At 41.5% G+C, this 16,925-nt stretch overlaps 1 protein-coding gene across 1 annotated transcript in view; it reads right to left on the reverse strand.

Moving 5' to 3' along the window:
• Positions 1-2,557: 2,557 nt before the first annotated feature.
• The window catches only part of SPAG1 (sperm associated antigen 1), a 93,840-nt gene continuing 79,472 nt past the window's right edge, over positions 2,558-16,925 (reverse strand). Inside the window, exons 16-21 of the mRNA XM_024756572.1 lie at positions 15,597-15,763; positions 11,789-11,921; positions 9,777-9,903; positions 4,643-4,807; positions 2,954-3,325; positions 2,558-2,846 (exon numbers count right to left, since the gene is read on the reverse strand). Of these exons, the coding sequence (XP_024612340.1) occupies positions 2,715-2,846; positions 2,954-3,325; positions 4,643-4,807; positions 9,777-9,903; positions 11,789-11,921; positions 15,597-15,763 (1,096 nt within the window). The 3' untranslated portion in view covers positions 2,558-2,714. The remainder of the gene's footprint in view (positions 2,847-2,953; positions 3,326-4,642; positions 4,808-9,776; positions 9,904-11,788; positions 11,922-15,596; positions 15,764-16,925) is intronic.

Genomic DNA, 16,925 nt, shown 5'->3' on the forward strand with positions numbered 1-16,925 from the left:
GTAGTTTCATTATAACGTGTCTTGGAGAAGGTATTTTCACATTTAGATAACAGGGTGATCTATTAGCTTTGTGAATTTGGATGTCCACGTCTCCCCAGATTTGGGAAGTTTTCAGCTATTATTTCTTTAAGTAAACTTTCTGTCCCCTTCTCCCTCTGGATCCCCAATTCTTCTAGTATTGATATTTGCTCTCTGTCTCAAGTCCCATAGAGCATGCATGCTTTCTTTGCTCTTTTTTATTCTGATTTATTTCAAAATTCTCATCCCCTAAATCATTTATTCTGTCTTCCATCTGCTCTGCGCTACTGCAGAGGCTCTCCAGTGCATTCTTCATCTCATTCACTAGAATTTGTTTAGTTCTTTTTTGTGATTTTTTTGGTAAAGTGTTAATTTTGTTCACGTATTTTCCTTCCTATTGTCATTAAGCTGTCTTTCTGAGTTTTCTTGTAGCTCACTTCAGAACAGCTTCTTCAGAAGAGTTTCTTCAGAACAGCTATTCTGAACTCTTTATCAGCTACACCGGAGTATTCTGTTGCTTTGAGCTCAATTGTTGGAGAATTATTGGTATCTTTTGGAGGTGACATATTTTCTTGATTTTTCATGTTCCTTGTATTTTTGTGTTGCTCTTTTGGCATTTGAAGTAGCAGGCACCTCCTTAAATCTTTACTGGTTGCCTTCAGTTGGGATACTAATCATTGGTGTTGCTATATGAGGGGCTTCCTCGGTTTCTGAATGGGTAGCCCTGCTCCACTCTTCTTGTTCTGCCTTGTGGCAGAATTCTTAACCTTTTATGTTTCTCCTGATTCTTAGAACTCACCAGACCGGCTGCTGGAAACCTCTCTTTTGTCTTCCAGAAGGTAGTGTTATAGCTCCAGTTGCAATTTCTCCCTTACCCACAGACTCTGGTCCATCCTTCTGAGAATACTCCAACTACTGCGCCTGCTCTCACTGCTGCAGCACTCAGGAGCATGCAGACGGATCTGGCCACAGAATGGCAGGAAGTGTGGGTTTAGCACTTGGGGTGTTGGGGATGCCCACGGACCCAGCAGGGAGATCCCTAAGTAGGGTACTCCCAGAGGCTTGTGGGCAGACTTCCTGCTGAAGTCCTGAAGCTGTCTGCAGGAACTGTGCTCCTTTAATGCCCTTGATATTCTTATCTGCTTCCTTCACTTTCTCTTCCCTTCCTTCAGTCATGGAGGTCCCCCCTCAGGACTCCGGCTGGGGAGAAACAAGTTTCTCCAGGTGTGACCCCAACGGTTGGGACAGCCCAGCACTTGCTCACTGCTTCCCACCTCCTCCACAGGAGAGGCTGCCCCATGCAGCTAGTACTGGGTATGTAACTGTCAACAAAAGAGAACGTTTCCTTTTTATGTTTCTACTGTAAAGTTACTAACACACTCCATCATGTACTTGCACAGAAACTTAGTATCATTCAAAAGGAGAAGACTGTTTTGTTCATTTGCTTGAAGACTAGAGTTAAATACCCATCACAGCAGATTTTCATTTATGAGCTTAGGAAAGAATAGTTTTTTTAAAAAAATGGCACAGTTTGAAACCATTTACCCAAAATACTTTAAATATTCTTTAATTATTAAATATTAGATAATAATGGATATGGTAATAATGAATGTGATAGTCATCTTTCATCTGCTCTTCTAAAGAGCAAGAAAATGCTTCAGAAGAAGAACCCTGACCAAAGACTACAGGAATAAATGACAGCACACTGATAGAGACCTGAAGGTTTTATCGTAAGAAACACCTTTACTCTGACGCAGTTAACAAGGGAGCTCTCAATATAAAGAGTTCTTCACTTTCCCTTTTGCACGAAGGGAATAAATATGATTATGCTTAAAGGAGGAGGGAAAAAAAGAGGGAGAAGTCATTTAAAATGTTTGGGGGAAGTGTGGGAGTGACAATTCAAATAGAAATGCAGGCTTAGTTGCTTTTATATAGTGGTTGTTTCGTTATTGCTTGTATAAGCAACACATAAGGGAAACTTGCCTTTAAAAATCTAGTAAAAAGTAGTAGAATTTCAGGCAGTTTTTGTTCTTAATTATTAGGCAATGCTTCCATATTAGAAAAAAATAAGTTCCTCTTATAGCTGTAAATTAATAATCACAATTTATTTAATAATCATTTCATATTCTAGACTTAAGTGTTACATTTCATCTTAGAGGCCTGTAATCCACAAGTAGTATAAAATGGGATTTATATATATCTTAGCAGGAAATAAAAGTGATGTAATAATCACTGTTAATGATTTTCACTTTTAAAAATGAACTGTAAAGAAATACATTTCTATCAAACTTAACAGGACTCCTTCATACCCAAAGAAGTGTAATTTAACTCAAAATTTTAACAAGTTATTAAAAGAAAATGTATAATATAAATTAAAATGCATCTTAACGAGTTCCAGATATACTTATTATTAAATATAAAGATGTTAGCTCTGGTACATAAGAAAATATTTACAACTAATAAAAAGCAGATTGTAGAATATATGTGTTCTATGTATAAAAATAAGTAAAATAGTTTATAGTCCAGACCAAGGGATCTTTTCTAAGCCAGGTTTTATCCACGCAGCTCTTTTACAATACCATCTCATTAGCATTACTGGAACACATGCATGCATGGAAGAAGTCTAACAATAATGTTTATTTAAAGCTCATACTGCCTTTTGAGGGCCTGCACGTCTTCTAAAGTAAAATGTTTGTTTAAAGCTCATACTGCCTTTTGAGGGCCTGCACGTCTTCTAAAGTAAAATGTTTGTTTGGTGTGTCTGAGAGGTCATCAAAGAGCTGTTTAATCTGCTCCTTTTGGCCCTTGCTAATCAGTGTCAACATCATCTGAAAGAAGGAGAAAAATTATATTAGCATACAAACTGGCATTTTAAAGTTGTTATAAAACCCCTAAAAAAAATCAATCTCCATGAATAACATAGTTTGACACTTACTTTAAACCTTTCTGCTTTACTCAGATATAAAAGATGCTGATATACCAAAGAAGGATCTTTATCAACAAGATTATTTTTCAGAGACTGGATGAGGAGCAGGAATGTATCCCCTTCAAGTTTGTTGCTCAACAACACTGGCAAGTCTTTCGGTTCAGTGATGGCTAACAGGTGTGCACAGGCTTCTTTATCTTTCCTAGTACTGACTGCGTTTATAACCTGGCCAAATTCGTAGGCATTGTTAGGCTTGGGGATTGGTAGTTTCTCATAGAATTCTCGTGGCCCGTTGCTTGTGTCCCCCATCTCAGAAGCATGGGAGTCAGTGGAGACGTCCTCCGAGGTCCTTTCAGGCTCCTCTTTCTGGCCTTCATTCACCTTCAGGGGGAGACAAATTACACTGTGACACAACGGCCACTGCACACACCCCAAGTTACCTTCATTAAAACGGGAAGGGGGCTTCCCTGGTGGCGCAGTGGTTGAGACTCCACCTGCCAATGCAGGGGACACGGGTTCGTGCCCCGGTCTGGGAGGATCCCACATGCCACGGAGCAGCTAGGCCTGTGAGCCATGGCCGCTGAGCCTGCACGTCCAGAGCCTGTGCTCTGCAACGGGAGAGGCCACAACAGTGAGAGGCCCACGTACCGCAAAAAAAAAAAAAAAAAAAACCAAAAAACGGGAAGGAACTGAAAAACACAAGTGGACTGTAGTTTAGTCAAGTTCTAAGTGAAAAATATATAACTTGTAATAATCATAAAATCTACTTTTTTTTAGGGAAGAGAACTTTAAAAGTATAAATAAGGATCCATTCATAAAAGCATTCATTTTTAAAGTTTAAAAAAAAATTTTGACACTGAGAATATGACAGTGAAATTTTATAATTTTCCACAAGTAAAAGCTGCTGCATAGAAGAAGACCTGTAACAACTTTATATCTCTTCTTCATGATAAATTTTACATTTACTTGTTTCGTTACATTTGATTGAGAAGTCAACTTACATTTTTCAATTCTCTTAAAACAGCTTTTTCCTCCCCTCCTTAGAGGGAAAAAACTCCCTAGCTTCTTTCACATATTAGCCTCTAACTCTTAGTAGAAATGTAAGATGATAGGTAGCTGATATAGTATTCATGAATACACAGGAATCCAAGAGCTGACATTCTTCACTGAAGGCAAAACAAAAGGCTACATACAGCACAACGCATCGAGTTGTCTGAAATCACAAAGGTAGGTTTGATTCTAGGGTAGTCCAGGACCCCTGATGAGGCCGGTCTTACAAGTTTACTAAAAAAGGTCTAAATCAATCACGAACCCTCTATGGGGTGTGGCGTGCAGGACCACTGAAATTGAATCAGTCCTGTAGGGTTCTCTGGGTCGACCAGGAAGCAAAGCTCAGCGGCCACAGGCTCGCAGGGCAACCTGGAGTGGAAGCAATAAAACCACAGGCCAGGTGATACCGGGGGAGGGGAGCACAGAAAGGAAGAATGCAGACACCCAAGGGTCCTTGGACCCAAGCTGGGAAATGCAATGGCTAATTATCACAACAAAAGAAAAATCTTGTCATTTGTTAAAATGTCTTCATTGATCATCAGAATAAAAACATGAAAATTTTTAAAGTCATAGGAATATGACCTCAGAATCCCATATGAGTATAGGATCTCCAAAAGAGTACTTTCAGAGATAGCCAAATATACATACCTCTTCAATCTCAATTTTCCTTCTCTCCTTTTCTTTGTTGAATAATGCTGCATTATCCTGAACATTCAGGATTCTGGTTACCTCTTCCAGTTCCATTTTTGCCTCAATAATATTTGGGTCTAGTAGGAGAACTTTATGGAGATCGTTTAAACTTTTCTGATAATTCTGAAAGCAGGAAGGCAGAGAAAATAATTTTCATACATAAAAGGAGAAGGGGCACAGATGAGCCCAGGTGGGAGTGAAATTGGTGAGATGACTACACAGAGTGTGTGTAGTGGGTTCCATTGGTACCGCAGTAGTAAAGTTAGGCCTACGAGATAAGTCTTGGGCTAAAATATTGTAGCCCACAACACGGCGGCCATCCTCTACAGAAGAGCGAGCACGGAATCTGGGGTTAGAAGGCAAGTTAAGTTCTGTACCACCACAGCTTTCATAGTCCCTGGCACACACCGGCATTTGTGGTCTGCTGAATAGATGAAAGAGCGCAGCCTCCCATCAGCACCTACTAGTAATGAAAGCTTGAGCAAGATCCCACTTCAGCTTTCTGAGCTTTAGTTCTCTCATCTTGAAAGTAAGGATGAGAAGAGATTCTACTCTAGTTTTCACGAGGTTGTGCCGAGTAGTCAGCTCATTAATAAAATAACGTGGGAGTGGCTTAGCCTTAGAAAGAGCTGGGCCAGTGTTAGCTGTTACCATGATGCCCTGTTCTGTAACACCCTTCTGGTTGCCTACTGCTCAAACAGCCTAGAGTCAACCTTTATTCCTCCATAAAGAGTCAGGCAATACACTGGAGAGGTTGAGAGGAAGGAGAAGGGATCTACGCTTAACCAGACACTGCACAGAATCTGCTGGCAGAGACGGACACCACAGAATCACAGTCTGCTGTGACAAGCCACATTCTAGAACTACAGACTAGACCCATGTTTTGATTAAGCCAAAATTGATTCTGTGAGGAGGCCAGGAATTCCAATGACGTATCACCTCTCAAGTACTCATGACATATAATAACAGCATGCACTGGATGCTGAAGCCCAGGTAAAATAAGCTGGTGGTTACGTGACACCCCTGGGGGACGAGCTGTAATGCCGCGGCCCTTCCCACTCCACCCAGCAACATACTAGAGCAAGAGTGATGTGTTTAAAAGGGATAACCTTAAACCTGCTCTAACTTATTTTTTAAAAAGGTAAATTATTTACAAACTGTAGTACATCAGCGCTATTAACAACAATCTCCACATAGCACTTTGTCACAACAGCGCAGTTGGAAAACCTGCTACAAAAGACAAATGACACTGTGTTTTCATCCTAGGTGTTCCAGGCACGGAATCATACTGAAAGGCAAGAAGGGGGGGGCAGCGGGGCAAGCTGAGGGAGTGATAATAGCTAACTCTTACCCGTCTCAACATTTTGCAAGTATTCTTATTTTAGTCCCACAATAGCCCTATAAATACTGTTACTGCCCCCATTTAAAGATAAGGAAACTGAGGCATAGAAAGGTAATCTTTGAGATGATGAAAGCAGCAATGAGCAGAAGGTGAATGATAAGACAGTTGTGGAGCTCAAGTGAGAGGCCTGAAAATGGAGATTTGTGAGCTGCAGCCTTGGAAATAGAAGGCCACCAGCAAGGAGTTGGCATGACTATTTTTTCATCCATTCAAGGAAACGCTGTGCCTAAAGACCAATCTGTCTGGTTGGAAGAAACCTAAGAAAGCAAGAAATACACTTTGATAAATGTTAAACAGAGGCAGGCAAGTGTGGAGGGGGCCTGACAGCAGGAGGTGCGGGGATGGCCGTGGAGCAGGGAGGCGGTGGCAGAGGAGGGGCCGGGTCAACACAGCATCAGACCAGATCCGGCCCTTCCGTGGGCCAGGGGCTAGGACACCATGGGGGAAAGGACAGCCAGGGCCCCGGCCCTTGTGGAAGCTTACGTCTTATGAGGGGAAACAGTAAGAAAACAAGTGAACAAATGAATAAATAAAGTAAGCGTGCACTGTCATTTATGCAATTAAGAGAAGCAAGGATGGAGACGGATGCTAAGGAGGGGAAGGAGTCTCCTTTGACACGGGTGTCGGAGAACAAAGGACCTGAAGGGAAGCCAGCCACGCAGAGTGGGGGGCAGAGCAGAGCTCACACAGAGAGAAAAGTGCGGCTCCAGCAAGAAGGAGGACGTTAAAAGTTGCTAATGACCTTATCAGGCCTCAAAAAAAAAAAAAAAGGTAAAGTATAATCACATGTGTTTGTGATAACATTTACTATCAATAAATGTGCTTAAACTCCAATAACAGCAATTATTTTAGACGATATTACCCTTTTTGATACTTTTGGCCTGATAGCATCCCCGGTTGGCTGTGAATTCCCTAAGGCAGGCACTATGTCTTACCACCTCTATGCTCCCAAAGCCTAGCACGTGAGTGGCATATAAATTGTAAGTAAAAGCAAAATGTTCAATTATCTTTTCTTATGAAGAACAGCTGAACATTAAGAAAAGCCCTATATTTTTCAAACCCGGCACACAGAAAAAATAAAATAAAGCAAGTTAGAAAACAAACAAAATATCTGAGAAAGCACAGGCAGGACCCCAGCTCCCTGTGAGCCCCTGTGCCACTTCCTCACCGGTCACACAGAGGAAGCTGACCCAGGTGTGAGTTCTGATGCGTTTTATAAGCAGTGGTAGCCTTTGAAGATCCTGAAATTAAATTCACTTGGCACATAACTCAAACTACAGGGTATACAGATCAAGTTATAAGAAATCAGACCAGGAAAGATGCCAGCCTCATACTCCAGCGGGACAGCATTGCTAAAAATGGGGATTATCTTTCTGCATCGTAATACAATTTCTAGAATTCATTCCAAGGAAGTATAAAATTCCGGTCTTTCATTAGGTACAACTTCTGACTTTGAATCAAGTAAACAAGTTCAAAGAGTCAGGCAGCCAGTACGGGATGAACCTGTTCTAAGGGTCTGGCTATATATAAACTCACGAGTCATGCAGATCATGAGTGCCTCACGGACCCAAATCCATCAAGTTCAAAAACAGTTGAGTAAATTTTCAAGAAGCCTCTTTTAATTCATGGTGCCACACACCACCTAGGAAATCTTTACATGAGGTTTACAAATGAGTATGTTGCTAACAAAAGAAAGGGGAGGGGACTGGTCAGGTCGCCTGGGCCCTGAACACACTGTGAATACAGGACACAGTGCAGCTGTGGAGCTGCTGGGCTGGTGAGTGGGGGCATCCACATGCTGGGAGGGTGACGCACCCCAGTTCCATGGGGACAGAAGCTCCTGCGCTCAGGACATTCCTGGACCTCGCCCTACACACCTCTTCACTTGCCTGTTCATCTGTGTGCTATATAACAAACTTAGAAGGGCGGGGGAGGGGAGGAAAGGGAGGGCAGCTGCATGGCCCCAGCTGGTAAGGGGTAGAGGTGTGGCTCCACTGCAGCCTGAGGGGATCTAGGACCTAGAAAAGCCTGAGCACTCAGTGCACACAGGTCGTACTCATTTGATACAGGACACAAACACATGACCACCCTCTCTCAACAAAACCTAGGTTTTATGGAATATATTTTTAGATATTTCCCTGTCAGTGATGGGCAGGGAATTACAAGAACTCTCTCAAACTCAATAAGGTCAACACTCCTCCCTCAAATCTCTCCCTCCTGCTGTACACCCTCCCTTATCACACTGTACTGCTCAGCCACCTGAGACAGAAACCTGTATTTATCCAAAGAAAACGAAAACACTAACTTGAAAAGATACTCCCATGCTCACTGCAGCGTTATTTACAATAGCAACCAAACTGTCCATCAGTGAATGAAGAGATAAAGAAAAATGTGGTATATCTACACAATGGAATATTATTCAGCCATAAAAAAGAAGGAAGTTCTGCCATTTGTGACAACATCATGGACTTTGAAGGCATCATGTTAAGTAAAATTAGTCATACAGAGACACGACAGTTACCTTATGATCTCACTTACGTGTGGAATCCAAAAAAACCAAAAAAAAACCCACCACCTGAACTCACAGAAACAGAGAACAGAATGGTGGTTTCCAGAGGCAAGGTGGGAGTTGGGGTGTGGAGGATGGGTTGGAAAGGTTGAAGACCCTCAAAAGGTACAAAATTCCAGTTATAAAATAAGTCATGGAGATGTAAACAGCATGGTGATTCGAGATAGTAATCGTGTATTGTATACTGGAGAGTCTCTAAGAGAATAAATCTTAAAAGTTCTCGTCACACACAAAAAATTTGTAACTGTGTGGTGAACTACACATATTGTGATCATTTCACAGTATATACAAATACCAAATCACTATGTTGTACATCTGATACTGATATAAAATGTCAATTATATCTCAGTTTAAAAAAACTTTAAAGAGGAAAAAAAAAAGTCAATGACCTGTACACTGACAATGTGTGAATTTCATTGTATTAAACCTTAATCAACTTGATTCTTTAAAAATACCATTTCAGGAAATGCCATTTCCCAGTATGTTCTGATTTTTCCTTGTCATGTTATTTTCTACAAATGTGAACATTCACTCAAGTCTTCCACACAGAAGAATCATCATAAAGAAAAATGTAATTATACAATACTTTCCTTGAAAATAATGGTGTGGTTTTCTTAGAGAAGAATGCCATCCTATAGCCTCACACTGACCACCGGCCAGTTTACAGCCCAAATCACAACAAACTTCCCAGCCTCTGCCATGTCTCTACCAACGTCCATGGGGTGAACACATTCTCCGTTCCGATACCTCCCTCCCACCCTACAGACAACCCCAGTCCCCTGCTAGAGGAATCCAGTGGCGGTGATGATGGCCTTCAGTAATTCAAACAAACCTTCCTGTCCTTTAAAGTGGACCTATTATAACTAACAACACTCCTTAGAAAATCAGAAAATAAATCATCGTTTTTGAGCTGGAAGGAATCTTAGAAATTATCTAGCTCCACATTATAGTCCTGGGAAATCTGAGGCATCTTCCAAGGTTTTGGGACTGCTGAGTACAGAACTGGGATTAAATCCCAGGATGATGTCACTGCCATTCCTTGAGCCCACAATTTATGTTCATGAAAACCACATGATCTGTTCAGAGCTGACATTTATATATTAAAATGAAGATTTCCTCACCTTGAGTCCTTTGTAAGCAAGAGCTCGTCTATAGCATGCTTTCACATTCCCGAGATCTATCTGAAGCGCCTGGTCACAGTCCTGCTTTGCCTCTTCAAACTGGCCCAGCTTCAAGTAACAGAGGGCTCTGGTATGTAATGGAACTCAGCATTATGGAAGTAAAAACAACATATCTATAAACTTGGACAACTAACAGAAATCAGAAAATAGATAAATAAGTCCGTTTCTATACCACAGCTGCTGCAATTGAAACCTAACATTTTCCTCCAATTATGGAATTTTCTTGCAATACGTGAAATTAGGGCCCTGGGGATACAACCGCAATCAGAACAGTCCTGGCCCTCAAGGAGGCTGCAGTCTAGGGGAAGAGACAGTCAAAAGAAGCAAACAATAAAATCTGTAGAGGATGCTCTGGTAGCACAGAGCTGAGACTCTCAACACATTTGGTGGAGCTGAAGCCAGGGGAGGAATAGTCAGGGAAGACGTCCCAGAAGAAGTGGCGTTTAAGTTGAAGCCCAGAGTACAAAGTGAGAATTATCCAATGCGAAAGCACTGGGCTGAGATTTAATATGTGGGGAGGGCACAGCACGTGCAAAGTCCTACAGTGACAGAGAACACGGTGCTCTTGACGGACTAAGAAAAGAGCGCTATGGTGGTGATGAGGCTGGGAGAGTGGGAGGCCAGATCAGAAAGGTCCCGTCAGGAGGCTGAGCTTTATCCCAAGGTTAATGGTAGTCCAGTGATGGGTTTTTAAGCAGAGGCTGATCCGTTCACCATGTTTTAAGAAGATCGCTCCAGCTGCAGCATGGAGAATCAGAGGGAACATGACTGTGCGGGGATACCTGGGAGGGCACTGCAGACGTCCAGGGAGAGCCGGTGTCAGCCGGAGGAGGGGCTGACGGTGAGGGTGGACAGAAAGGCTCACACCCAAGAGGAATTTAGAAGGTAGGACATCTGAGCTGCTGACAGACTGGAGAGGGAGGTGTGGGTCAGGGATGATAACCCACCGTGAGTGCAGAAGGGAGGGAGGTGCTCAGGTGCAGGGCTCAGAGACAGATTTGGGGGACATAATTGGAAGGTGGTAAATGGAGCTGGGGAGAGGATTAAATGGCCCAGAGAACATTAGAGCAGACAAGGGATCTATGCCTTTAGAAGCCCGAGAACACCAGGGAAAGAAAAAAGAAAAGTCAGAAGGGGAGAGCCAGGCAAGTGATTTGTCTGCACCGCAGCCAGGAGGAGAGGTGGTCTCCAGGAAAAACTGAGTGGCCAGTGATGCCCAAGGCCACCGAGGCTGAACAGGAGAAGGGTAGAAAAGTACCTGTTGGGTTCAGTGACAGAATCTTTCACAAAAAAGGTTGCCAAAAGAGGAAAACATGTACAAAAACAAAGCAGTGAGAGATTAAAAGTTTTTTCTGAAATGGCTAGGAGAACCCATGCTGAGCCCCTATTCTTTAGGAACCATACCTTATTCTTCCTTGTCACTGCAGACTCTTATCTGTGCCCTAAAAATCCCCAAATCACCATATTCTAGGTTAACTATCTTTTTTACCATAATGTGTTAAACATGGCACCTGAGCAGCATTCTGGAAAAATCTGCCCATTCCTACTACACATTAGAAGATGCCGGGCCCTTCCCTTAGCACTTCAAGAGAAAAGGGGCCCTTAAGACACTAGTTTGAAAGGCAGCTGATTCCTGCTCCCACTCTGGAGGACCGCGCTGAGGCCTCCTCACGAGCCGCGGCGAGGCCACACACCACGGAGAATCAAAGCAGCACCAGCCAGGGCAGCCATGGCCACGCGGGAACCTAACGCAGCCCACGTCAGACCTCCCAGCTCCGAGACACATCATGTTTTCAATCTCTCCGATAGCCCCACCTCTTTAAAAAATACTCACTTAAAACAATTTGCTATACAGAGTCTCAGAATCATGGGAATAAACTTTGGCAATTAATTTATAATTTTTTCATCAAAACTATGAACATAAGAAATATAGAAAGTTACAAAGAACTTGCCTGTTTGTATAAATGGCACATTCCTTGTTGTTAATTTTTAAGCATTCACTGTATTTACTAAGGGCATCTTTATAGTTTTTGTCCTTTACACATTGATTTCCTTCTTCTTTAAGGGTTTTAAACATTTCTTCATCTATGGGACACACACAAAAAAGAGCAAGTATTCATATAAGCACCTTCACAAAACTTTAAGTATACTGTAAGTTAAGTGACCACAAACCATACAGAGCTGAAGTCTAAATGGAACAAAACGTTGTATACAAATTAAAAAGATAAATTGGCTATAAGTAAAAATGATTATACAATTATGACACTATTTTTTCAAATTAGAAAATAAAATACAAGTGATTCTATCCTTTTATCCATATTGGCACGCCTTCTTTTCTCTGCTAGAGATAGAAATATCTAGTGTTCAGTGTAGTAACTACTTCATGAAAAGTGAACAAACAAACCCATTAAAGCCTGAATTAGACATCTTCCAACAGTCCGAGTTTCCTTGGAATCACACCTCCTCCACTCTCTGCTCCTAAGGTTTACGTAAAGCAAATCCCACCCTAGCCCTACCTTTTGGAGTAATCTTTGTTTTACTAACCAGCACACTATGTTCCCTTGGCCACAATAATCTAATTGGTCAGGAATGGACCTATGAGAGCCAATGAGCTACAATAAGATTTTAGTGGCAGCTTCTGGTAAGGTAATTCTTGCTCTTTGCCGTGGAACATGAGGATAAAAGGAGGAGCTATTTTGCCATTGTGCGATGCAAGGGGAGAATCTGTCTGAGAATGGGGCCAACAGAGCGAGAGAGAGGCCAAGACAGACAGCTAACAAATAACCTCTGAGTGCCGAATCCAGTCATCCCTGCAGCTATCCTACTTGTGGCCTTTTCCACAAGGGGTGCTGATAAACAACCTCTTTTGCTTAAGACATTAATGGTTGGGTTTTCTGTTATCTGCAATCAGAGTCCCAACTATTACTATTGCCAATTATCTTGCAGTGAGCATGGCTGACTCCTCACTCAGGATCCATTTCCTTCTTCCTAAGGGTACCTCAGCATTCATTCAGCTATCACTCCTCTCCTACTCAGCCCATGTGTCCAGGGGATGCTGACCTCACTGATCGGGAACGCATGGCACGGCATTTCTTCATTACAGGGAGGGGTTCAGCAATGGGCACATGACCTATTAGAATAAATACCAACAGAGCTCAGCCAACAGAATAACAGGCTTAATTAAAAAGCTGGGTCTTTGGGGCAACATATCTCCTCATTATTAAATTAATGCCACCAAAAGCAACGATGTCTCTCTCCCTCTGGACGTTGATATGTGCAGACATGAAGTCTAAAACTGCTACAGTTCTATTATTTCTGGCCAGAGCCCGAGCCCTGACAAGTTGTGCCCGATTTCAGAGCCTGTCTGGGCCCTTCAGTTACTTGAGCCAAAACAATTCCTTACACTTATAAGCCAACAGATTTTCTGTTACTTGCAACCAAAGTTTTCTAACATACATAAAATGTTAAGATTTAAAGTTTTAAATCTATGTAATAACTTTATGGAGTATCTTGATATAAAATAAAATTGCATAACAAATTTTAAAATATGCCTTTAAATTCTGTGATCTAAAAATCTTGATTAGAGGTACTGAATTTATAGTATACACTTGGAATGTAAAAAATAATCTTATTTGTCCCTCTGCACAAATGGCATGACATGTTAACTTTTCATCCTTTATTTCAAATTACAGAATATTTCTGCCTAATGTTTCAAAAGAACTCACACTATGTGGCCAAATGACAGTCCCCATAAATCTTGGTATATCTAAGCTCTAAAACAGAATATTACAGAGGATTTTTTCTCTTCCAATTTGCTGAAAAACTTTGCTGAAGCTTTTCTTCCTACATTGTTTCTGAGCCTTTGGTATCCAGTCTAACAGTTAGTACACAAATATGAACAGAAAGAGCTGACTATTCTTGTGCTGACGATTCACTATCACATGTCTATAGTATGGTTAGTATATGCACGTTATTAGTTATGAATAGCTACCCTTTACTGAGTAAATGCTTTGTGCCAGGCCCCATTAATAATGGATTCTAGAAGCTAGAGATCTCCATGTTTTTCCCAGGACTGCTGAACCATCTAAAAGCCTTGGCAGAAGTTCCCGGCATCTTCTTTCTAGGCAATGAAAAGGGTGAGCCATTGGGACATCATGGCTCAGCGTGCCTGCAAGATGAAGCTCGACACAGACACACATGGGGTTCCTAAGCAGGCAGGAGAAATGGAGCCTCAGCCAGATTCAAGCAGAAGGCAAGCGTGAAGCCACACTAAACACTCTGCACAAAGTTCTGAGATAAGCACTGTGGGGATGTATGTATGGATGTGAACAGCTACGATACAAGGCAGAAGGAGGTACTGCTAGATATACGTTGTAGGGCTTTTTTTTTTTTTTTTTGAAAACGTTTAATTTATTTTATAAGAAAACTGGGATTAAATTACAAGGATCCATGTGACCCCAACTTCTGTCAGTCATTTCATGATTTGTGAGGCTCTGGTCCCTTCCCTTGGCATGGTGGCACAGCCTGAAAAAAATGTATACTTTCTTGTTGTTACTTAATAGAGATCTTCCTGGGCATGTTCCCCAAAACACTCCACAGGATGGGAGAAAGGTGCTACTACAGAGTAACAATTTTTGTTCCTACTCCCTCTCTGCTTTGTAAAACCAAAGTCAGATGTTATATAGCCCTATCCCCAAGCTTAAATGTAAACAACCAAACGATGTTTTAGATTAAAGCCTTGCATTTTTGACATTCTTGAATTTCTGCATGGTGAGATTTATAAAATTCATATGGAAGTACATAGAAGTTCTTATAATAAATCATGGCATTCCCTAGGACTTAATCTTTAGATCTCTCAATTATACTTTGTAAAACCTTGGTGATCTCATCTAACCTCATAACTTGAAATATCATAACCTGCCTGCTTCCAAGTTTATATGTCAATACAACCTCCCTCCCCTCTCAAACTCTAAGTTCTTTTGAATGTCTAGTAGGTTTTGATGTGTCCAAAACTGAGTGCTTGATTGTTCCAAATCTAATTTTTCTGCAGTTTTCCCATCTAATAAATGGCACTTCCATCCTTCTACTTTCTCAAGACAAAAACCCTGAAATTATCTGTAGCTCTTCTCCCACATCCAACTAGTCAGCTTTACCTTTAAATTGTAACTAGAATCTAATAATTCTCACTACCTCATCTACTACCCTCTTTATTCAAGCCACCCTTATCTCTTGACTGGATTATTATGGTAGTTTCTTAATGCCCCTATCTCTTCCTTCCTTGGCTTTCTATAACAATCTCATCACAGTAGCCAGGGTGATTCCTAGGGCTTTATTTTGCTTGATTATTTCAAAAACATCAATCTCATTAAACTAGCCTTGCCACATACATGGTGTGTAGAGAACTATATGCTACTCAATTCTTTTTTCTTATTTTTAATAATAATGCTGACTTAATGTTTATTAAGAGGCTACTATAAGCTTACAGTCAGCACATGTGCTAAGTATTTCATATGCAACTCTCCATTTATTCCTGAGAATAACTCCATGAGACAGTTACTCATATTTCCCCCTTTCATATACAAACACTGGAGGTATGTGGCAACTTCCTAAGACTCTGCAGTTAGAAAGAGGGAGAACAGGGTCTTAACTTAAACCCACAGCGGACGCCTGAGTTCAGGCACTTATCCTTCTGCTTTACTGTGAAAATATATGCACAGCTCCCGATAACCCTCAGAAGAAATAAGTGTAGGCTTACCCTACCTGTGATGCCCGGTTGGTGATGGCTGCGGGAACCTCCCACTTGGTCTGGCAGCGTCTCTGCCACAGGCCGCCAAGCTCGCAACTGTGCGGAAGTGGGCACAGCAGGAATGGGCAACAGCTTCTCCCGCCAGCTTGGTCCATCCAGGGCCATTAGGATTTTTGTTATCCTAAAAAGAAAATCAGATTCCTCTGTTGATCACGCAGTTTGCTTTCTACATTAGTGGAGGTCATATCAAGAGTAAAATGTACAAATGCGATGCATTTCTGTACTTCCCTGTAGAAAGCACACAATCAAGCCATTTGCTATCCACATAAACAGTCTTAAAAAGGACTCTTAAAAATTGCCCCAGGGCTTCTCTGGTGGCGCAGTGGTTGAGAGTCCGCCTGCCGATGCAGGGACACGGGTTCGTGCCCCAGTCCAAGAAGATCCCACATGCTGCGGAGCGGCTGGGCCCGTGAGCCATGGCCGCTGAGCCTGTGCGTCCGGAGCCTGTGCTCCGCAACGGGAGAGGCCACAACAGTGAGAGGCCCGCGTACCGCAAAAAAAAAAAAAAAAAATTGCCCCAAACTATGTAACTTTAGATTCTTTTTGCATCACAAGAAAAAATTAAGACATTTCTAATTAGTTTAAAAACTTTTTAATGTATATGCAATAAAATTTTAATTTTTAAAAAAGTATAAAACTAAAAGTTAGGAGGCCTAGAAGAAATATCCCCTGCATAACATTTCATATAATTACTAAATTGATAATGTATTACTCTTGAGAATAATCAGAAGTACTTTGGAATTTCTATGCCCAAAGTGTATACGAAAGGCAGGTGTATAACACTGGCTGTTAAAACTGATGAGGAGTAGCAGTTACATGGAATAGTGCTTCTTCTGGAAACATTTACCTGTGGTTAAGATACTCTTTACCTTGTGTTTTTTTACATCTCTAAAATTATCCACTCTTTTTGTTTTCATATGCATAAAGATGAAAGAATAGGATATTGGAGTCTACTACAAGGGCCCTTGTATTAATGATATTTGCTAATGGCTATCATAATATTGAGATAACATCCCTGATTATCACTTTAAACTTACAAAATATCATACTTAGATTTTAAAACAAAACTGAATTATGTCTTTGGGAAAAATCTGGTTTCAAAAAAAAGGTGGTTCCTACCCACCAGAAAGACAAGATCCAGCCTCATCCACCAGAACACAGGCACTAGTCACCTCCACAGGGAAGCCTACACAACCCGCTGAGCCAACCATAGCCACCGGGGGCAGACACCAAAAACAACGGGAACTACAAACCTGCAGCCTGCGAAAAGGAAACCCCAAACA

Source organism: Neophocaena asiaeorientalis, unplaced genomic scaffold (assembly GCF_003031525.2).
Source record: "Neophocaena asiaeorientalis asiaeorientalis breed wild unplaced genomic scaffold, Neophocaena_asiaeorientalis_V1.1 scaffold29, whole genome shotgun sequence".
NCBI lineage: Eukaryota > Metazoa > Chordata > Mammalia > Artiodactyla > Phocoenidae > Neophocaena > Neophocaena asiaeorientalis.